Below are 23850 nucleotides of genomic sequence, written 5' to 3'. Positions count from 1 at the left end.
CACTACATTACAGTGGCAGCCCTGTGTCTATTAGCGGCTTATAGGGTTTACTACGTTTAATGTAGCCAGAGTTGCCAAATCGTCTACTGCACTCGATATGAAGAAAGGGCAAAGACTGAAGAGAGTGTGGAAGAAAGTTGTTTGGCAACATCTCCACACCAAACAAGAATCACTTAGAACTCGTTAACTCAGCGTTAACTCAGCAGGGTGCAGGGTCTGATTGACTGCCAACTTCCAGCTTGCTTCCAAGAAGTGAGGCCGTCATGTTTTGTCTCCAAGTATAATTCTAATGTTATTAAGGTCGCAGAGTTATGAGTGGTGGATTGGAGAGGTTCTACGTACTATACAAATATAACAACAACTAGAATGAAAAATTGGGAACATTACCACAATGGTTCAACATGTAAAGCACTAGCTCCCCAACTACAAAACTATTTAATCTTTGATAATAATGAAGATTTAAGAGACAACTTTTAAGACAAGCTCTTAGTATACGCATCCGGCTATCCTAATAAATAAAAGGAATTACTCCATTAGTAGGTCTCTCTGAGGGTAAAAGGTAACCGATGAGCAGTGGTAATTAGTGTGGATTGATGATGTATAAATGAATTACACAACTTCCATTTGTAAAAAAAAAAAAAAAAAAAAAAAAAACTTTGCTTTTCATTTTCAGAACAAATAACAACTATGCTAATAATGCTGTGAACACAGGGACTCTGTTGGGCTATACAACTGACCGAGTCCTTTATTTTTCACCAATATATCTAAGTTTTATAATGCTCCCTTTCATCTTCCCTGACCAATTTCCATTTGTCAACTCTTGCTGTCTTCTGCCCTATAACTGTATAAGACTTATCAGGGAAAAAACAAGAAACAAAACACAAGTTGCTTTTGAAGGATGGAATGCTAAGTTGGAAAAGAGATGTACAATGAAGGATAGTTCCATATAGCCTCATGTGCACCATGAATGTGAAAACTAATACTTAAATTTCAGCATTTTTATATATAATTTCCAAAACAACAGTACACGATTTGTGAATGACAATAAGGTCCCTGAATTCTATATGGAAGCCTAATATAATTAGAATGGTACACACTATTATATAGAATAACATGAATCATATCATCATCATCATCATCGTCCGACTCGTTGACTGAATGGTCAGCATACTGGCCTTCGGTTCAGAGGGTCCCGGGTTCGATTCCCGGCCGGATCGGGGATTTTAACCTGAACTGGTTAATTCCAATGGCCCGGGAGCTGGGTATTTGTGCTGTCCCCAACATCCCTGCAACTCACACACCACACATAATACTATCCTCCACCACAATAACATGCAGTTACCTACAAATGGCAGATGCTGCCCACCCTCACCGGAGGGTCTACCTTATAAGGGCTGCACTCGGCTAGAAATAGCCACACGAAATTATCATCGTCATCATCATCATCATTTCCTAACGGCTACGCCTTGTTGCTGCAACCAATGATCTCTTCTCTCTGCAGTTTGATTCACATGCGTGTAACCTTGGCTCCCCATGATCTCTGCTACCTCTTCTAGGAACTTCTTGCATGGTTTTCCTCTGCCCTTCTTACCTAGTACTTTGCCTTCAAATATATTCTGCAGGAAATTGTTTGCTGGAGAAGTTGACCAAATACCAATGTTTTCCTCTTCTTTACTGTTACCGGGAAAAGCCTCAGAGTGTTTATTTCTTTAAACACTTCATCATTGGTTTTCGTATCAGCCCAGTTGATTCTTGTCATCTTTCTCCATAGCCACATTTCTGCCGTCCATAGCCGTTTCTCACCTTCCTTCAAGAAAGTCCAGCTTTCACAGCCGTAAAGTAGTACACTCCAAATTAATGTCTTCATGAACTTTTTCTTTCTTCAATGCTCACTGATTTATTCACTAAGAACTGTTTCCTGTCTTAGAAGGCCTTTTTACATAATACTACTCTTCTTTTAATTTCGGCTGTCACGACCGCATGCCATGACGCGCCCTTTTCACGTCTCAATGCCGAGCGAACGGACTCGAGCAAGTCTCGAATCCGCGACCTCCGAGAATGAAGAGATTGGGAGTAATGGTTTAGAACCAAAGCAAATGTATAACAACGACAATAAGTTACAGTGCTTTGAATATTTAAGAGTTATAATTTTATTTGAATGAAAATCTGAAATATTCAAAGCAAATAATTCAATGCAATTTAACATAAAGCGAAGTTTAGTGGAAGCAAGCCCAGTGTGTGTGTGTAACATTGTGAAATATCTGACAGAACGGCACCAATGTAGACACAGAAACGCAATAGGGAAACCCTAAGGATATTTTGAGAAGCCAGTGGAAAGAAATGTCACGTAGGCCGCACAGTGATTTTGACGCTTCAGAAAAATACCTTGTTCTAGTGTTCCATAACACTCCCAGTTAGTTAGTGGGAGGAACACGTGAGCCAGTCAGACTGAGAGATAACAGAACCTTGTGGGAGAAGGGGATGATATTCATGAAGGCACTGGAAAAGTTCGAGAAAGCGAATAAAAGATATAAGCTGAAGTTTGGGAGGCGGACAGGGAGAACCTGACCAGTGACTTTGAGTTATGTTGATAAACTTAACCATAATACATTAATATGGTTGTTTGATCCTGTACTGACTTGTCTAAATCTATTACAGAACTATTTAAAATAGTTTCACTTGAGTCCGCCTTGTCAATACACCTTATAATGATAGAAAGCTATGCCATAGTGCACAAACTCCCTAAAATCAAACTCAAGTCCCCAGCATGTCCAGTCCTCAGGATCACGACACTACAGTACGTCCGTTGTCATCCATTATAACTGACCCAAGGTAGCAGAACTTATGCACTTGCTGTATTGTGCTTCTTCGAATTTAGAGATGCGTTGTTGTCTTTTTTTTCTTTTGATTTCCTTACAACCAATAACATTCGTTTTTTCACATTAATATTCAGTTTAACAAGAGGCTTATCAGTTTATTCAGCATAATCAGCACATTCTTTTGCTTGTCAGCCAAAAGTGCAATATCATCAGCAAATCTAATACAATGTAATACAAAGTATAGTTGCTTCATTTATTCCAGGTGTTTGTGATTTAAAGATTTTAATGGCAGCTTCAATGTATAGATTAAACAGCCCTGCTGTTCTCCTTTCCTGATTTTTTTGACCTTGCAAATTGTTTCATTATTCTCAATATTTATCCTCCCATTAATATGGAGGTTTAGTCGTCAGGAAGGGCATCTGGTCATAAAAACCCACCACGACAGATTCATCTCACCTCATACCCGACCCAATAGGAAAATGGGACAAGGGTTGGGCAAACAAACAAACAATGAAGAGGTTTAGTATTGCTCTTCTGTCTTTCCAGTCCAAGTTGACAAGTTTCATATTTCCAAACAGTTGTTTACATTGAACATTGTCAAAAGCTTTTTCCAAGTCAACAAAAGCTATGTAGATATTTATGTTCAGCTCTAATCTCCTCTCCAAGATAGTTTTCTCTGTTCCTACACCTGTCCTGTATCCAAACTGGTCAGCCTCCAAGTTTTGCTCGAATTTCTTCTTGATTCTGTTGTTTATTATAAATGTAAATATTTTTGCAATGTGTGAAATAAAACTTAATATTCTATAATTAAAACATTCTATTGCGTCTCCTTGTGTGTGTGTGTGTGTGTGTGTGTGCGTGTGTGTGTAACAGCACTGCTTTTGTTTCTACAAAATCTTTTGGAAAGTTCCCAGTTTCATAGGACTGCTCTTTGATCCTGTACAGTTCATCCTTCAGTTTTATTCCCGAGATTTTCCATAGTTCAACTGGTATTTCCTTAGGTCCTGGTGCTTTTTTTCTACTCAGCTGTTTCAATGCTGCTTCAAATTCACTTCTCATGATAGGAGGACCTAACACATCTACTGGGACTAGTTCATGTTTTTCTTTGTACTCATCCACATTAGTAATCGCCATGCCTTTATACAGTTCCTTGAAGTATTCTTTCCATCTCTTAACTACCTCCTTTTCTTATATCTTCCAATAACAGATTTTCTTCTTTATGTTTTATCAGACTGGAATATGGTCTTTTGACTTAACTATAAACTCTTTCAGCATTCCCAATTTACATATTATTCTCTATGCTTTGGTGTACATCATTCATTTATTTTTCTTTTGCATCTCTACATTTCTGTGTGACTAGATTTTTTAGTTTTTCATAGTGTGTCCTTCTGGAGTATTTGTACTGTGCTGTTTATTTTTTTCCCTACATGAGTTTTAATATATCTTCTGTCATCCACTGTTTTCAGGGCACCAGCGTCTTCTTTCCGAGTGCTTTATCCACTGCTGCTGTAACAGAAGATTTAATGGTGTCCCAGTTTGATTGGTTGACACTGTAGAAAATTTTGTCTTCAAATGTTTGTTGTGTAGTTGGACTGTTTGACATTCCTAAATTCCACTTATTTTCTCTTGACTTTTTTAATCTCTTCAGCCTGATTCAATATTTTTATAAGACTGGAATGTGATCACTATCAATGTTCAAACCAGGGTAGCTATGACAAGATATCACCTGGTTCCAGTACCTTCTCCTTACAAGGATATATCTATTTGGTATCTGTTACTATCATCAAAATTCTTCCATATGTACATGTCTTCTATGAGGCATCTCAAATACGGAGTTCATTACTACCAAATCCTGTTTTCACAAAAGTCCATCAATTATATTTTCATTTTCAGAACAAATAACAGCTATGGTAATGCAGTAGAACCTTGATTATACGATCCCTGAAACTACGTTTTCCAGTATTATTCGTTCAAATTACGTGGTCCCGCAAGCATCCTAATTAAATCATGTTGTAAAAATCCCGCATTATCCGTTCCTCGAAGAAACTATTTCCTGGATCAACCGTCCAGAAATTTCAGTCCCATCAACGCTAAATCCTCGATCACATGTTTTTCAAGAAACTGTCTCTTACGAAAGGACGGCTGCGGCATACTTACGGATCATGATGTTAACATCCCGTCATTGCAGTAATTTGAGGAAGTAGCCTACTGTACTGGAAAAGCAATTGGCGGTGAAATTGCATAAGGGACCAGCTCACCATCGCATTCAGATGGTATTGTTTAGAGAATCCTCGGAAATCATAAAACAGAGAGTGTCCACAACAATTGGAAGGAGACAGAGGGCACTTTGACAGTTCTACTTGAAGACGGAACGAGTTTCTTCAAATATTCACACTTGCAAAACGTCTACTTATGCCCAGGGTTACTGTAGATGTTTATTTTTTTTTTTACTTTTTTCGAGTGTATCGCCAAACAGGTTTTTGGCACTTCCACAGGGCACTGTATAGTCACTGGGCTTTCAGGCAGGAATTGAAACTGCTCCTTCTTAAGCAACAAAAAATTTAGTATTTCAATATTATCGTACGGTATATGATTATGTTATTGAGACCAGAACAGATGTTGCACCTTACATAAAGCCATGGAAGGTTTTGGGATTGCCTATTGCTGGTTTGGTCCTAATATAAGACTGGGAATTTCACGTTTTTGTGTTAAAATGTCATGAAAACAGCACTTGTTTTATTTCCGCACGTTAAATTTTAAAAACTTTGTATCATTTTGCACTCGTACCGACTTGCACAGCGCGCGCGCTTTCCAGCAAGGTCGCAAATAACCGTATTTTCGGAAGTGTTAATGATATTTTTTCTCTTTCCAATTTGATTTGATTAGTGACAGGCAGAATTGAATATAATGCATTCAAGACCTTGAGAATCGATACTTACATTCGAAACCATATTCTCGAGTTTAACATAACCTTTAAAAGTCGATGTAGGCCTCATTTACGTGGTACAAGATTTTCATAAACTGACTTACGAACAGTATACCGATGATAAAATTACAATGGAAGATAAGTAAAAGGGGATTTCGCCATCATGTTGGGCGCTTTGGGATCTAATGTGCTTTATTTTTTCTGCCGATTAGAGAATTTAAAACTACTTGTGGTCGATTGTTGTTTGGCTTGGTGTTACGGGTATTAGATTTTTCGAAGAGTTTGGCTGATCAAAGTTGCTGAACTGAAAGAAGTTTTCAGAGGAAAATGACGAAGTTTCCCCGGTAAAACTGAATGTAAAGTTTCGAGATTTTTAAGTCGCATACCGGCCCAGCGGTCTAACTTGCCTGCCTCTCACCCGGAAGGCCTGGGTTCGATTCCCAGCCAGGTCAGACATTTTTACCTGGATATGAGGGCTGGTTCTAGGTTCACTCATTCTACGATTACCTTTAATTGAGGAGCTATTTAACGGTGAGATGGCGACCCCAGTCTTGAGAGCCAGGAATAACGGTCGAGAGGATTCGTTTCACTGACCATGCGTCACCTCATAATCTGCAGGCCTTCAGACCGAGCAGCAGTCGCTTGGTAGGCGGAAGGCCCATTGGAGCTGTAGTTTGGCTTGGTTTAGGGTTTTTGTAAGATTATAAGCATACATATTTCATTTTTGTGATGTTTAGCCAAATTGTTGATGGTTCATTCGTTCCCAGATTTTCCGTTTTCCCGTGTTGTACGTTTTTTTTTTCCGTGGTCCCTCCAAAAATGGAGAATCGAGGTTCCACTGTAATGCTGTGACTGCAATTTACAATATATTGAAAATTATACAGATAAGAATCTCTATGCATGGTAGAGATGGTGATGTAAAACGCTGACTGCATCTATGACATCCTCTAAGGTAGGGCGATGAATACACAACTCCTTCATGAGAATCCATGTATAGTTGTTTTCCTTGGCTCTGCAACCGAACAACAAGCCTATTACAGATCATCTATCAGGATGGATGTTATAGCGCTCACTGAGGTATGAGATGCACGATTTGTAGATACTCTTCTTCTCACTGTCGACCTGGATGGCTTGTTCAATGCCCACCTCAAAGTGAATAATTGGATCTACCACCATGGCTCGATGCGACTGATCATGAATTGCAACAATATCTGTTCTTCTTACAGATCCAGTAGAAGACAGTGAACTTCTTCATGGCCTTGCCAACCCGATTCCTGCACTACAGAGAGCAAAGCTGTGCTCACTCTGTGGTGGCGAACATTCCTTTCCAATTCTCCTTTATAATATATTCCAAGCACGGTTAGAGTTTTAATCTTACCACAGTATGATGACAGTGGGCTGCGCTTGGGCATCTGCTGGGGATCACTTGAACTGCAGAAACATCACAGTTCAATTACTCATGAGGATATATCGATCTGGGCCATATGAACTGGTTGATAATCGACTGGTTTTAATCAGGCTCCAATAGTGGTGAGCTGCATAGCTGAGTAATTTTTTACTGAGGCCTTTCATTATAACTGCCTCGTCGAAGACTATTTCATCAGTAAAATTAATGCCGAGGTATCTAATGCGCTCACCTTAGTTGCCAATGTCTGCATGGGAGAGCCACTTGCGGTGGCAACTTTGGTGAATACAAAGCATCCATTTCTCACAGATTAATATTCTCTTCTAAGAATCGATTCTGAGTTTGAGTGAAGTGAGGCCATCTTCTGCGGGGGGTAATACTGCTTACATTTCCCTCATCTTTTCCTATCAAAGCTAGGTTGTCAACAAACCCCAGGTAAGACAGTTTACGCAGTCCATCTATGACTGAATATCCACGTGCTTAGGTGACCTCATGATCAGAGAGCTGTTTTATTTTATCAATAATAGATTAAAGAGAGATGGTGACAAAAGGCTGCCTTGAGGGACATTTCCTTTTAGTTGAATGGTCCCTGTCTTGTTGATAACAGTCTTGATTTGGATATGATTGTCAACTAGAAGTTTCACATTCAGCTCTCTCAGATATCAAGGCAATTCACATGAAGCCAGAGTTTTGCAAATGTGCTCATAGCCAGTAAATCAACCACTTTGGTTACATCCAAAAAATGCAACACAACACTGCAACTTGTTTGATTTTGCAGTTTGGAGGCAACCATTAATCAATGTTGAATTAATATGCATTCCAGGTGATGAAACAAAGCCTCACTGATGGCAAAAGAAGATGAGATAGCTGTAAAGTGCAACTATGACTCGTTCAATTATATCTGTCTAATAATAGAGAAAACTGTTGTGGGCCAACAGTTCTTTACATATATGGGTCACCACCTTTTAAAATTAGAACTGTTCTTCCGTTTTCCAAATTCTGATGGCACAACACTAAATCTGATCATTGCAGTTCCCAGCAATATAATAAACTTTCCTATTTTCAGGTGATTCAAAATCTGTGCTGTAACTCAATCTGATCCAGGAACTGTGTCAAGATGGTGTTATGTGCCACCCCTGTGGTAGCCCCTTTCGATACTTCCTGGAAGGGGCTAGTGAGTCAGACGACCAAGGATGTCCCAGCCGGCCTGTAGGGCGGGGCCCGCCTTTCCATGCATTGTTCTCATTGGCTGGTTTACCTGTCAATTTCTGGGAGATGCAACGAGAATATTCTGTCTCTAGCCTAGTCGTGAATATTCTGTTACACATCACTCGAGCTGTAAAAAGGGAGGCTCCATGATGGAGTTAATGTTGGGCTCGGAGTCAGTGTTGGAGCTAGACTTGGAGTCGATGTTGGACATTCTATGGTGGAATTTTTACAAGTTTCGGCAAATCAGCATTGTATATAACAGTGAATTTTTTCAGTCTATCGAAACTAATGCAGGGTTAATAAAACTGGAAAATACCTGCAAAAAGAAAAAGTTTAATAACAGATTATACAAAAAAAGGATATCATTTAAGTCTTTGCAGGCGGAAACATATATACATGGTCGACTTCTCTTACGCTCCAGGCTGAAACACATATATCTATTCTGTTCGATAAACTGCGGGTTTATTAGCCGAGGAGGTATCCAAATATGCTCAGAGATGGCAGGAGCTGTTCTCTCAACTCTTCCGGTGAGGGAAATCCCCTCAGTATCTTGCTGAGTTTGTTCTCCTGTTTGTGGGAGTTACGTAATACATATGTTGCGTGACGCAGTTTTCTCGTGTGCATACTTCTTACGTATTTTCGCGGTTTTCCGGTAAAATGGCATTGCGAAAACGGATCAGTGATACAGACATAGTGTCAATATTGGATGATACGGTCGAGGAAGTGTCTGATTTTAGTGAATGTGAGTTTGAAGATGAAAATTCTTTCTCCAGCTCGTCTGAGTGAACAACGACACAAGTAATGCTGACACGGATAGCAACAGAGCGGACGACTGGATGGACGTAAGTAATAGCGACCTTGGGCCAACAAATATTATTCCCGTTCGTGATACTGATCAAGGGCCAATATAACCATCACACTTTGATACTGATATGCCCCCTGTAGAATAATAGAATATTTTCATCTATTGTTTTAGAACGAAACATTTGATGATATTCTCAGTGAAAATAAATTACATGGGGACAAAAGGAAAATACAGGCTACACCGACCACAAAAAAAAGCAGAATGAGTAATTGGCTGCACCCAACATTGCGTGACACTTATGGCATTTATTGGTGTCATCATCAACATGGGGCTCCGAAGACTATTCTTCAACTATTTTCTGACAGATTTTTTCACTTTTTGATGGACAAAGACAAAAAATTAAAACCAAAATATCATTGAAGTTTTTGTACATATATTTTCTTTTTCAGGTATTTTCCAATTTTATTGATCTCGCACTAGTTTCAACAAATTGATAAACTTGACAGTTACAGATTAACTACCATTAGTAGAAACTGAAAAGGAATGGCTTTCACTATATCAGCATTGTATTACATGAACACATTCTCTTAAGTTCTGCATAACATTTAAATGAAAATGCCATTCATGCATAACATATTTTTCATCTCAAGGTTGAGCTGTACGCATTGATATTCGATTCTTGCTCTCACGGCACAGCATGTGTCTTACCGCATGGCAAAATGGAACTAGCTCAAAAGGAAGATAGAAATCATACTACTGCACTAGTGGTAATGGTTTACAAAGAGAGAGACAAGAGGTGACATTTTATTACAGTAGGCCTACATGGTACATACAGTATGCTACATAATGCAGGAGTAAAAGTTTATTAATCTTCATGTCAATACAAATGATATATCAGTATGTCTACAGCAGCATTAGTATAGGAGTGGAGGAAAACCAGCAAAAATCAAAAGCAGATATTGTAACTGGTCTTGGAATCAGGTACATTATTAAAATACAGTAAAACCTCGTTAATTCAAAGTCGTTGGGACGCAAAAATCAGACTTCCAATTACGTGATTTTGAATTAACCGCCAATACGTACATCGGAAACGCCAACCCTTGCGGCGTCACAATATATTCTAAGACCCGTTACTGCATGCAATTAACCCTGATTCACAGTTTGAAACTCTCAAATGCCATGGAAAAAAACTATTTCCAAAATGTATCCAACAAGGTGCATTTACAGTATTCAAATGCACTTGGATAACTCACCGGCAAACATAACCTCATGCAATGAAATCAAAAGAAAGAAAACATGATTCAAAGACGAGGAGAAATCTATACTGGCTCCCCTGTGCAAGTGCTTTATCCATTGGATTTCTGTACTGTATGCATTTTAGATGCCTTGCGCTTGCACAGAAAGCACCCGATGCCCTTAAAACATCGTGACTTATCGAACTTTCCTATGACGAGGGAAGAAAGTCTCTCGTTTCCGTACACATTATTAATACAACAGTACAGTGACTATACTTGTACGATTTCCCACCATGGCACTTCTAAGACCCATTAATGCATGCGATCACCTCGATTCTCAGTTTAAACTTTTCAAATGCCATGGAAAACACTATTTCAGAAATTTATCCAACAAGGTGCATTTACATTATTCAAATAATGCACTTGTATAAAACAATGACAAACATAACCTCACGCAACGAAAGGAAGAAAAGCACGATTCAAAGATGAGGAAAATTTATGCTGGCTCCCCTGTGCAAATGCTTTATTTTTGGATACTGTACTGTCTCTGCATTTTTAGATGCCTTGTACTGGCATGGAAAGTGCCCGACGCCCTTAAAACATCGTGACTTTTCGAACTTTCCAATGACAGGGGAAGGAAGTCTCTCGCTTCCATGTGCACTGCACAGCAACACAGTACATTTCCCAGCTGGCAATTCTCTCCTTTAAAACGATAAGCCCGTTTGGCCTCATCATTTATAAGAATAAAACAAACAAAGAAACAATGCAGTTTCATTGGCATTAACAATATTGTTTAGTGCGTACAAATTGATTATCAGCTATAAACCACGCTTTTTCGCCAACTGTTGGCATCGCCACATTGCCAGTGTTCGCGGATTCTACCTCTCCGCACACTGCCTGCTACGTGATATTGTGGCGTTCCTTAAAGCGCTGAATACAAAATAATTACGATTCTGCTCAAACATAGCAGATATGAAGCACAATGTAGACATGCCGAAGTAGGTGAAAGTGCGCAAAGTTACCCCTTCATGCTCCGGAAGATGCATTCGTTCATGACGCCGAGAAATTTTGAATTTAAATTACTCTGTAAAATACTATTTTTTCAAAATGTAAAGGCAGTTTCGAATTAAAAGTCTGAATTTCGGTAACGGGACCGACATTGTTCTTCGAATTATGAATTATCCGTATTTCGAATTAAACGATTTAAATAACATGCAAAACCGTACCTCATGTTTCCAGGAATGAGAGCTGCTTCGAATTATGTGAGATTTTGAATTAACCGATTTCAAATTATCAAGGTTCTACTGTATTATCTGAGTGAAAAAATAAAGGTCAATTATAGTGTCAGAGTTATGAACATATATTTAAAATTTTAATTTCTGTAAAATTTTATTTTTCACTTTGAAGAATTAATAAAACCACACAAACTTAAGTAGTTTTGATTTATAAGTACCAGTAGTGCAAATATTTTCCCCCTTAAATTATGTAGAACCCTGTTTCTCCTGTAAAACTATACAGTATTACAGGATAGTATAGTGAGTTCTTACGACTACCTCCACAGAGAGTAATACAATAAATATTATAATGTATTTATAACACCTAATTTTCTCCATCAATCTAAAATGTAGAATATATTATTTCTTACCTGTAACTGCAAGAGTGTGATTTCCTCCACATGATACAGAAATCACTGGAGATTCCGTGATAACTCGTGTGGGTGATGTGCAGTTGGATACACTATTAGGTAGACCAAGTTTCCCACTCTCCCCTTCACCACAAACATAGAGGTCACCATCGACTGGAATATACAATTAATAATTAAACTACAGCTTGAGATTAAATCAATCCAGTTTAAGGATTTATACTAAATTATTTGGTTACCTGTGACAAACGCAGTATGATAATATCCGCAACTTATATGAATGATTGGTTTGTTGAAAGGTAGCTCCTTAGGAATTAGCACATTATCAGCGCCATCATTTAGTCCCAGCTGACCATCAGAATTTGCACCCCATACATATACGCAGCCATTTTCTGAAACAAAATTAAAGAAATCTGAGAATGGAATTATGTACTTCTATATTTTAAAAACATATATAAACAGATCAAAACAACACAATTGAATTTCTTTGTGTCAAAGAAAAGACGTAGAGCAAGTTCATATAAATTATAATGAGCAAGAAATGTATAATAGAATGGGATGTAGCTAGTGACGTATGATATATGGACATACTCCTATTGTTAAAGGTGAGATCAAAATATTACGGTTTTCAATTGATCTACCTTTTATATACAGTCTATTCTCACTAATGGCATCAAGAGTGGCCTGTATGAGTAATTCATCTGTACATTTGTATATAATGTAAATAGTTCCTTAACCCCTCATCTACGGGGAACATTTGACTGCCGCTTTACCCAGTGGATGGAGGTGATTCAGATGTGAGCACTGAGAGAATACAGCGATCTCTTTAAAAATTCACTGTTACAACAGTTTAGCTCAAATTATTTTCAAATGTTTACAGTAGAGGGTCAAAATAATGTAGTGTACATTCATTAACTTCATACTTACATTTGATAGTGTAGTAATGGAGAAGAGACCTTTCACGTTTTGTACGGAATGAAAGCTCTGTTCTTGTATTTGCCTGGGTTGATTCACAATGGAAAGAAAACTAGGGTAATCGTTGTCTCAGTAACTTTGAGTAGGAGAACCAGGAACAATAGTTCAAAGATTCATTTAGCACAAATCCCAAGTTAATGGGATGATTAGTTCATGAGAAAGAGGTCATATATTTTGGCGTGTTTTGTCGTCCACTTCTTGGCCGGGTGAAACATGCCCTTCCACCACTCTCGCTTTGCTCAGTTCAGTCTAGTGTAGTGCTGTTATCATCTGTTTTAATAACACTGAATTACTTCTCTTTCACTCCAACTGCACCATGCCATCCTTCTACGCCACGCAATATCGTATTTCAAAGTGACAAAGAGTCAAGTAATTACGAGTTGTAAGAGGTTTCAAGGCATTGAAAGAATTATAAGAATTCTCACCAGATTATGACAACATTCATATCAGTGAAGAGATGGCTATTTATACTATCAATCTACATAAGGAAACATCTTGTAATAAAATATACACCCGCTAGAATGAAGCAGAAATTTAAGTCTACATGCTCTCAATCGCAAAGAGGTCAGACTAAATCAAACAGTTTAGAAAGGAAAAAAGAAACACTGATTTTGGCTGATTCATACATACAAGGAAGGCAAAGAACTTCATCTTCAAAGATATACCATTTCCATTTCAAACTCTTTAAAAATTTTCAAGCTAGAGCAAAATGAAACTAGGCCTACAGGGTTCTATGCCATACATGGAGGTCAGCAGCGTGTGAAGAACAGTAGGGCTATATGATGTATTGAGGTTGGCGTCAAGGGGTTAATAGTATAACTGTGATATGTTTTCTTCTTCTTCTTCTTCCTTTTCTGCCATATACTAAATAATTAAATAATTTAAAAAAATGAATAAAATAAATCCTTATACAATACACTAGTTTAAAAGATATGATTGTAAATTCAGTTTAAAAAAAGTAATTAGTAGAACAAAAAGTAGAATAACTAATATGAAAGATGACAATTAAGAAGAGAAATATTTATGGAAGGATACTGTCCAATCTGTACGTTGTTGCCTTTAAATAATTTCAACAGAACAATCATGTAAAAGTTCAATGAATTGTAGGATTTAGCACCAAAAAAGTAGTATGCAAATGTGAAAGTGATCTCATGTCCTCATCCAGAGGTGGTGCAGCTCTTTCCAGACACACCCCCAATGGAGGTGAGCTGCATGAACCATTTCAACCACATACCAGCCCTCCTGCCATTTTCAAATTTCTGGCAGTACCAGGAATCAAACCCAAGCCTCCGAGAACGGCAGCTAATAAAACTAGCCATTATGCTAAGGAGGCGGACTGCAAATGTGACTTTAAAAATGTACATGTAATTACTACGCTTTCTACAAAATCTAAACATTATTTTGTGAATTGTAACGAATGTATGCTAAGCAAGCAAAAGTTTCTTTAAGTAGCATTAGTAGTTATTGAGCTAAAACAATCTGAAATTGAAAACATTTAAGCTAGTTAAAGATGTACCTCCTCCCTGAATGAATTTTGAGTTTGTCAAAATTCCAATACATAGTAAAATCATACAAGTTTGATTATGTAATTATGGTATTACTGGAATAAAGGACACAGATCAAATTTTATACTGAACTTTATGAATATGTTTTACTTTCTTTCTCTCAAAATACAAACATCTTTTACTGCAGATGGAAGTAATAAGTCACTGTGAATATTACCTGTTAGTGTGGCAGAATGGAGACAACCCGCTGAAAGCTGTCGAATATTACCTCCCTCATAATCCAGCACATGAGTAGGTAGAGCACGATCTTGCACGTCACCAACACCTAACTGCCCATCACTATTGCTTCCCCAAGTAAACAGCTTTCCAGACTCTGAAGGAATGATTAACATACATATTTTATTTCTCATGTACACAAAATATCCAAATATATGTCTCACTGTTAATAGATAGGTCTGACTACTTCTACAGAAAAAAACAAAAGAGAGGAAATATGTCTACTTATAACCCTTCACATATTAACGGATCTCTAGTTCTCGCATATTTGCTGCAACACCTTAAATCTCACTTCCTTGTAAGATTTTCTTAAGTTTTCTTAACATGCAGCAGATATGATGATGACAATGATGACAGTTGTTTTAAGGCAGTGGTTCCTAAACTGGGAAGAGGGGCATAAACGATTTATAAGAAGGGGGCACCGACAACTTACTGAGAAGAAAAAAAAAATTTGACCTGATAAATAGACATATTAAAAACAAACTAAGATTTATATGTAATAAAACAATGGCTGCCCCTACCTGGTGATTGGTGGTGATTATTGTTTTAAGAGAAAGTACAACTAGGCAACCATCCTCCCCTTACCTGGCTACAGCTGGATAAAGGGAAATGATGATGATGATGATGATGATGATGATGATGAAAACAATGGCTAAATATGTACATACATATGGGCTAAAAATGTTCAAAATATAGAGTAAAATATGGGCTAAAATTCCTCAAAATATGGAGTAAAATATGGACTACATACATGATAAACAACAATTTAAAGGAAAGTCACAAAACAAAAGATTAACCTTCTTACATAGTATATAATTGGGATTTTATTTTGAGCTGTTGCTACAATTAATTGGAGGGGAGGGAGGGGGCATATCTTAATCTTTTAATGAGAACTGCCTATTTGCAAAGCAGTGGGGTTAAAAACATTTTAAATATTCAAAAGTGTAACTGTATCTATTGTCTCTTAAAATTGCTTTGTACTCACTGAAACTCTGCTCAACATCACAAGAAATTATGGGGATCATTCTAAACCTTGCAACATCTTCAAGATATAAATTCATATCTAATTCCACACTTGATTTACCACTTAAAATTGCAATGATTTTACACATATCACTATATCCTGAATTCTTGGCTAGCACTTCACTTTTGCAACTTCTCCAACTTTTCCACTACAACAGTTGAGATGTTCAATTACTTGCTTTACAATGGTAAGGCTTTTGGGCAGAGTGGTTTTTTGCTTTTGGAGAACATTTAATGCTGTTGTGATGCATGGTAAGTTTGCTTAGATGTAAGCTATGCCATTTTAACGTTTTGTCACCAACAACTGACTTTGCAGATTCAATTGAAGCAGCACTATCAGAGTCCAAAACGCTTAACACGTTCTTGATGACTTCAATGTTAGCTGCATAGTATGCTACTGCCTCTAACTACGTTCCCCATCAAGTTATGATTGGTTTGGGTGGCAGTGGCATATAGGGTACATGTGTCTCATAACCTGAATCCTATTAGGAGCCTTCAAAAAAACTTTTTTTCATTGAATACATTAAGAGGTCCACTTTAGGGTAGCTAACTCAAATAAGTTCTGCACAACAATGAAGGGCATAGGCTGCACAAGTGGAAGTGAATCATCTTGGGATATATTACTTTCAATGCTTTACCAGCTTTGACCATATACAGAACTGCATCACTCAGAAACATTAGCACATTTTCATATCTAATACCATTCGGCCATAGAATTGCTGTGGCATCGTTGAACATTTTGGCTGTGCCTTGTCATAACATGTATGCAAGACCTTGCATGCCTTGCATGTTAATAGAACAGGTTTACAGGGTTCACCATTCAATAACCCGATGACAACATTCCCTGTCATTATCCCTGCACTGTCTTTCGTCTCATCAAGTGATATGCATACTGGGAGTGTCTTGCATAGATTTCCTTACTTCTAGTGTTTCTTCGTAGATCAACAACGCATAGTTCTTAATGCTGACTGGTCTGGTAAACTCCGCACCGCATATTTTTCCACAAACTTCTTGAAGCATGGGTTGTTTAACATGTAGAGTGGTATATCTGTGCCAATAAGGGCTCGACAAACGTCCTTACTAATTTCATTCTTCACATTCGGTTGCATATCTGATAGATATATCTGTTTTTGTATATATGTTCAGTCCGTCAGCGATGTCGCTGGTGGGATCCTCTACAGCTCTACCATCAGCTGCCATAGATGGCCTAGGCATCACTGAAGAGGCGTACTAGGGAAATGAGGAGTGAGGTAGTTTCCCGTTGCTTTCCTCACCAAGCCAGAGTTGCTATTACATATCAGTCTGCCAAGCCCACTGAAATGCATACACCAACTGACCCTATGAGCAACATTTTCATACCATTCATAGCAGGGACTGGCTGCATAAGGATTGGCATTACTAGCATTGCTCATACCTCAGTCACTTTCATATTGTCAAAGCCAAGGATAAGACAGAGACAGATCTATGAAAGTAACAAAATTGCTCTAACCTATACCGGAAGACATAGTGCACTGTAAACACTAGGTCCTGCCAGCAAAGGCATAATCCGTTGTTACCCGTTTTTAAACTTATTATTGGTTTTGTGTTTTTCCGTCAAAATGCGTTGCTGCATTAGACATCACTGAGTACTTGACACCATTTTCTGGCAGGCATTACAAAAAATTACTTTAGCATTTGTTGATAGTCCTTAATTTGGAAAATTACTTGCATATAATCTCAATTTTACAGATGAGGAATTAAGAACTAGTGGCATTTTAGCTATTTAATACACCAAATGAACAAGTATAATATTTGTGATTTATAATAAATTATATGATTATTATGATTATGATTATTATGATTTATAATAAATCACACTAAAGATGCACTCGAAGCTCATACATGGCTGTTGATGGTTCATGAAGTTCTGAATAGAACAAAGTTAATGTACTTGGCTAATTGGCACTAGTGTTCTGCTAATTGCCTGGGCTAGACCTGCTCAGGTCAGTTATAAGGAATTCTATTGTCATGGTGGTTGACTGTTCAAGCCAAAGCCGAGACCGAGCAATAAACAAATGAATGTGCACACCACAGAACTTGTTTTCAATATTCCATAGAAGTATAAGAATCCAGTTTTGAAACACAGATGCTAATACATTGTAAATGATTATCTGACAAGAATAAGTTTGAAACCATAAAATATGGAACATATTTAAAATAAAACATTCCACTATGTAAAGATCCATGTGTTTTTCTAAAATGTATGAAAATATGTGCTATATATGGACAAATATGGAAAATACAAATGTGTCTTAAAACACTTTGAATATCCCAATTTGTAACTAATGTAAAAACAAACACTTATTTAATAGAAATCCTAGTCCTGATCATCGTCGTCATCATCAAGCCAAGTATCAGAACATGTGGTCCGTTACAGTCTCAGTCTTTCATCGGATGTCTAATAGATATTTCTCCAATGAGCACATATGGTAGAGTTTGTTTCGGCATCCTCCTCCAGTCCATTCTCCCAGCATGTCTCTCCCAGTTTCGTGTCCGAGTGTCTATGTACTGAAGCACAGGTTCACTTCCTAAAGACAAATTGTTGTTTTTAAACATTTTCAGGGAAATTAATGTGAGTGGAATTAATTTGGTAAAATATTTATTTAAACTTCTATTCAGGAGAACACTTTAGATTTGAAACAGCAAACTGATACTGATACTTTGGTGATGTATGATTCGTCATCACCTTACCAGCATTATTCCTGCACAGTGGCAAGATCCACTTGGTGATGTATGATTACTTTATATATTTCTATTTTCATTCTTGTTTCAGCCACACCCTCACACCTTACTGTTTGTTAAAATAGTTATCATATTATTCTCAAATATAAGCGTTTCTGAGAAAAAATATTTGTAATAACAGTATGGTGGCAATGGATTTGCAGAGCTTACCAAAGAAGGCACCAGCTGGAAAATTTTTAGTACCACTATTTTAACAGGAAAAACAAAATCATAGGCCTCTTGCAACATTAACGGAAGAAGGAAGTATTCCAACCTCTCCTAGAATGAGATATTAGCTTCAGAAAAGAAAGGCTAATGAAAGATGGGAATATTATGCTCCCTGGGTCCTGTAACCAAATATCATGTGGGTTATAAGAGAACAAGAGTTGACCAAGGGAGATTGGACAGGAAAGATGAAAGTGAGAAATAAAGTAAAGCGAAACTTACACACAAACTTTTTGAGTTGTGAACTACTGGGGAGAGATTCTGAATATGCTGACATGCTGAAGAAATTATCCAAAATGTCTTGTATAGATGTGAGACCCAATGATGACTTCAGAATGCAATATTACAATAAAAGAGAAATACCATGCACTAAACTTATTTTTTGTATACAAGTGGTTAAAACCAATAATTCTGAAAAGAAAATGAATATCCTGGTTACTGCTTTGTTCATGTAATAGGCAGGAGCATTTACTGTCTCCAGGTTGTCTGTTAGGTCAACAGTCCAGAGGCTTGTTGGATCCTCAAATAGCACCACCAAAGGTTATGCGGTTATAAGGAAACCCCAAAAACCAATGGCAGCACCAAAACGAGGCGTACTAGGCAAGATGAGGAGTGAGGTAGTTTGCCATTGCTTTCCTCACTGGGTCAGAAAGTACTATTGCAGCATGACTGACCCTGCGAGCAGCACCTTTCATAACACTCAGATGCACTAGTCATGCTCTGAATGTCATTACTCAGCACTACCCATACCCCAGCAGCTTCCATATTGTCACAGCCATGGATGTTGACTGGGACTTCGGTGGAAGCTACACTTTACTCTGGCCTGTGCCAAGAGATGGATGCAAAAGTACTATATCCATCAAGAAATGACAGCAGGCAGGTCTCCAGGTTACGACTGTACAAATATTGATGATCGTGTGGACCAAGGTCTTCAGTCGCTATGGACCTCTGACAATTCTCAGATCACATCTTGGCAATAACATCAGATACTACAATGGGTGTAAAATATTGGACAACATCTATATATATAAAATAAGAGTTTTGTCTGTACATTTGCTCAGAATTTGAAAAGAATGGTATTTCTGTATCGGTCATGTCCACAGTAACAAGAAAATGCATTTTTAACTTTTCCGTAATTTCTGTCTGTCTGTATGTATGTATGTACACGCATCACGAGAAAACGGCTGAAGAGAATTTCATGAAAATCAGAATGTAAAGTCAGGTGATAAACTGCTACAATCTAGGCTATAAATTATTTTAATCACGCTGAGTGAAATGGTAGTTTAGGGGAAGGCTGAAATTTAATTCTCAAATATTTATGTTATTAGTGGTCGTATCTTAATGAAAATCGCTAGACAAAGATGGAAAATAAGTCGCTACAATATAGGCTATACACGCTCAGAAAAATGGTAGTTTAGGGGATGGCCTAAATTTTAATTGTCAAATATTCACGAAAATTGATATGCAAAGTCGGGAATTAGGTCGCTATAATCTAGGCTATCAATAATGTTATTTGCACTAAGTGAAATGGTAGTTTAGGGGAAGGCCTGAAATGTAATCTATATATCTATATAATTATATAAAATAAGAGTTTTGTCTGTACATTGCTCAGAATTTGAAAAGAATGGTATTTCTGTATCGGTCATGTCCACAGTAACAAGAAAATGCATTTTTTACTTTTCCGTAATGTCTGTCTGTCTGTATGTATGTATGTATGTATGTACACGCATCATGAGAAAACGGCTGAAGATAATTTTATGAAAAACGGAATGTAAAGTCGGGTGATGATCTGCTACAATCTAGGGTATAAATTATTTTAATCACGCTGAGTGAAATGGTAGTTTAGGGGAATGCCTGAAATTTAATTTTCAAATATTTATGTTATTAGTGGTCGTGTCTTAATGAAAATCGCTAGGCAAAGATGGAAAATAAGTCGCTACAATATAGGCTATACACGCTGAGAAAAATGGTAGTTTAGGGGAAGGCCTAAAATTTAATTGTGAAATCTTTATTTTATTAGTGGTCGTATCTTCACGAAAATTGGTATGCAAAGTCGGGGAATAGGTCGCTATAATATAGGCTATCAACAATGTTATTCGCACTGAGTGAAATGGTAGTTTAGGGGAAGGCCTGAAATGTAATCTATATATAAAATAAGTGTTTTGCCTGTACATTGCTCAGAATTTGAAATGAATGGTATTTCTGTATCTGTCATGTCCACAGTAACAAAGAAATGCATTTTTTACTTTTCCGTAATTTCTGTCTGTCTGTATGTATGTATGTATGTATGTATGATTGCACACGCATCAATAGAAAACAGCTGAAGAGAATTTAATGAAAATCTGTATGTAATGTTGGGTGATGAACCACTACAAGCTCGGCTATAAATTATTTTATTCACGCTGAGTGAAATGGTAGGTTAGGGGAAGGCCTGAAATGTAATTCTCAAACAAGTTATTTATGTTATTAGTGGTCATATCTATAAATCTATATATATATAAAATAAGAGTTTTGTCTGTACATTACTCAGAATTTGAAAAGAATGGTATTTCTGTGTCGGTTATGTTCACAGTGACAACGAAATGCATTTTTTACTTTTCCGTAATTTCTGTCTGTATGTATGTATGTATGTATGTACACGCGTCACGATAAAACGGCTGAAGAGAATTTAATGAAAATCGGTATGTAATGATGGGTGATGAACCACTGCAATCTAGGCTACAAATTATTTTATTTACGCTGAGTGAAATGGTAGTTTAGGGGAAGGTCTGAAATGTAATTCTCAAATAAGTTATTTATGTTATTAGTGGTCGTATCGACAAATACTACATAACTAACCTAACTTTAGTTATGTCGTAAGTTAGTAGTAGTTATGTAAGAAGTTATGAAATTTCCGATCACTTATGTCTTATACATTGTTACCGTACCACATATAATTGGAGATATTCTTGACTTTGGATTTTTGTTACTAAGTCCATATCAGCGCCGAGTCACGAGAAAATGGGTAAGCAGAATTTAGTGAAAATCGGTATGTAAAATCTGAGAATAAGGAACTACATTCTACGATATAAATAATTTTGTAAGACACCCTAATATCACAGAGTCGAAAGAAAACTAATGTGAAGGCCTGCAATATAGAAAGCTCATAAACTTTATCAACAATAACACTACATTGACCATTGTTTGTTGTGATGTGCTTTTTGTCTTCTCTTTCCTCTCATCCCCGATAGATAGGATTACTGCAGCGTACCGAGGTTTTTAAAAATTTGCTTGACGTCGCACCGACACAGGTAGGTCTTATGGCGACGATGGGATAGGAAATGAATAGTGGTGTGAAGGAAGCGGCCTTGGCCTTAAGGTACAGCCTGGTGTGACTGGTGTGAAAATGGGAAACCACATAATACCAATTTTTTTTTTTTTTGCTTAACGTCGCACCGACACAGATATGTCTTATGCGACGATGGGATAGGAAAGGTCTAGGAAGTGGAAGGAAGCGGCCGTGGCTTTAATTAAGGTACAGTCCCGGCATTTGCCTGGTGTGAAAATGGGAAACCACGGAGAACCATCATCAGGGATGCCGACAGTAGGGCTTGAACCCACCATCTCCCGAATACCACCTTCAGGGTTGCCGGCAGTGGGGTTCGAATCCACTATCTCCCGGATGCAATCTCACAGCTGCGCACCCCTAACCACACGGCCAACTCGCCTGGTCGTACCGTCTGTATATTGGTGGGAAGTAGCTGGGGTGTAAGATAACTTTCTTCTTTACCATGCCATTCCTCTGGTTCATACATTTTCTGATATATCTGGTATGTAACACACTGGTTCATCATAGTATTCGAGCTATTCAATCCCTACTCTGAGGCACTGATTGGAATGAGTAGTGTGCATATTTAACGGAATAATGACAGAGGAGTGTTCACGGTAGTCTGCGACCTGATTATTCCAGCTCTGGAACTTTGGACTCTTAGATCGGCACAGTAGTACTGTTCGTTAAAAGTGAGAAAGTGCGCGGTTTTTCATTTGATCGAGTATTATATATCTTAGAAGTGAAGCTTCCACGGTGTGAAGAATTATTTAATTTATTTTCCGGGTTGAACCGTGTTGTACTTGTACGCATATCACGTACAGTTTGCCGACGTTTCGAATACATTGCAGTATTCATTGTCAAGGCGACTGAAATACCCCTACTCGATCCGAGGTAATCAGTCTCCCAGGCAGAGTTATACTACTAGAGTGGCCTTGATCTTGGCCTTTTATATCCTGGCCTATCTGGCTGGCGTAAGCCCTGGCTGTCTCGCGAGGCTTCTGGAAAGTTTATGTCACAGCCAGGTAGTGGGGGCTTGCCCGCGCTGTTATGTAATGGGGTTGCGGCCCGTGTGTTTATGTTGTGGTCTGTATGTCTTGTCTTATGCCCATCATTCATAGCTTAAGACATACAGACCACAACATAAACACACGGGCCGCAACCCCATTACATAACAGCGCGGGCAAGCCCCCACTACCTGGCTGTGACATAAACTTTCCAGAAGCCTCGCGAGACAGCCAGGGCTTACGCCAGCCAGATAGGCCAGGATATAAAAGGCCAAGATCAAGGCCACTCTAGTAGTATAACTCTGCCTGGGAGACTGATTACCTCGGATCGAGTAGGGGTATTTCAGTCGCCTTGACAATGAATACTGCAATGTATTCGAAACGTCGGCAAACTGTACGTGATATGCGTACAAGTACAACACGGTTCAACCCGGAAAATAAATTAAATGAGTATTATATATGATAACATTGCTTTCAATCGCTACATTCCTACTGATGTTTTTGTAATGACCTATGTTGAATTCAATTAGGAAAACCACCAAGTCGGTCTTTCTGAGAATCCCGTAGCGAAGCACAGGTACATCAGCTAATCCATCTATAAAAACAAGGCAAAACCTGTTAAACTAAGGAATTATGTTGCTGAAGCAGATGTTGAGTAAGTAATCTAGTAATCAAGAAATGTTAAACATAGTATCACAGGCACTCTAGTTTTCTCAACACCAGTCAGTCAA

At 37.9% G+C, this 23850-nt stretch overlaps 1 protein-coding gene across 2 annotated transcripts in view; it reads right to left on the bottom strand.

Moving 5' to 3' along the window:
- Positions 1–23850, bottom strand: part of LOC136871180 (X-linked retinitis pigmentosa GTPase regulator) — a 151595-nt gene that overhangs the window by 91891 nt on the left and 35854 nt on the right. For both annotated transcript variants that reach the window (XM_067144963.2, XM_067144964.2), the window contains exons 5-7: positions 14739–14894; positions 12281–12433; positions 12045–12197 (exon numbers count right to left, since the gene is read on the bottom strand). In XM_067144963.2, the coding sequence (XP_067001064.1) occupies positions 12045–12197; positions 12281–12433; positions 14739–14894 (462 nt within the window). The remainder of the gene's footprint in view (positions 1–12044; positions 12198–12280; positions 12434–14738; positions 14895–23850) is intronic.

This window comes from Anabrus simplex, chromosome 1 (assembly GCF_040414725.1).
Source record: "Anabrus simplex isolate iqAnaSimp1 chromosome 1, ASM4041472v1, whole genome shotgun sequence".
NCBI classification, from domain to species: domain Eukaryota; kingdom Metazoa; phylum Arthropoda; class Insecta; order Orthoptera; family Tettigoniidae; genus Anabrus; species Anabrus simplex.
Note: the sequence above shows the minus strand (reverse complement) of the source record. Positions and strands in the feature narration are given on the sequence as shown.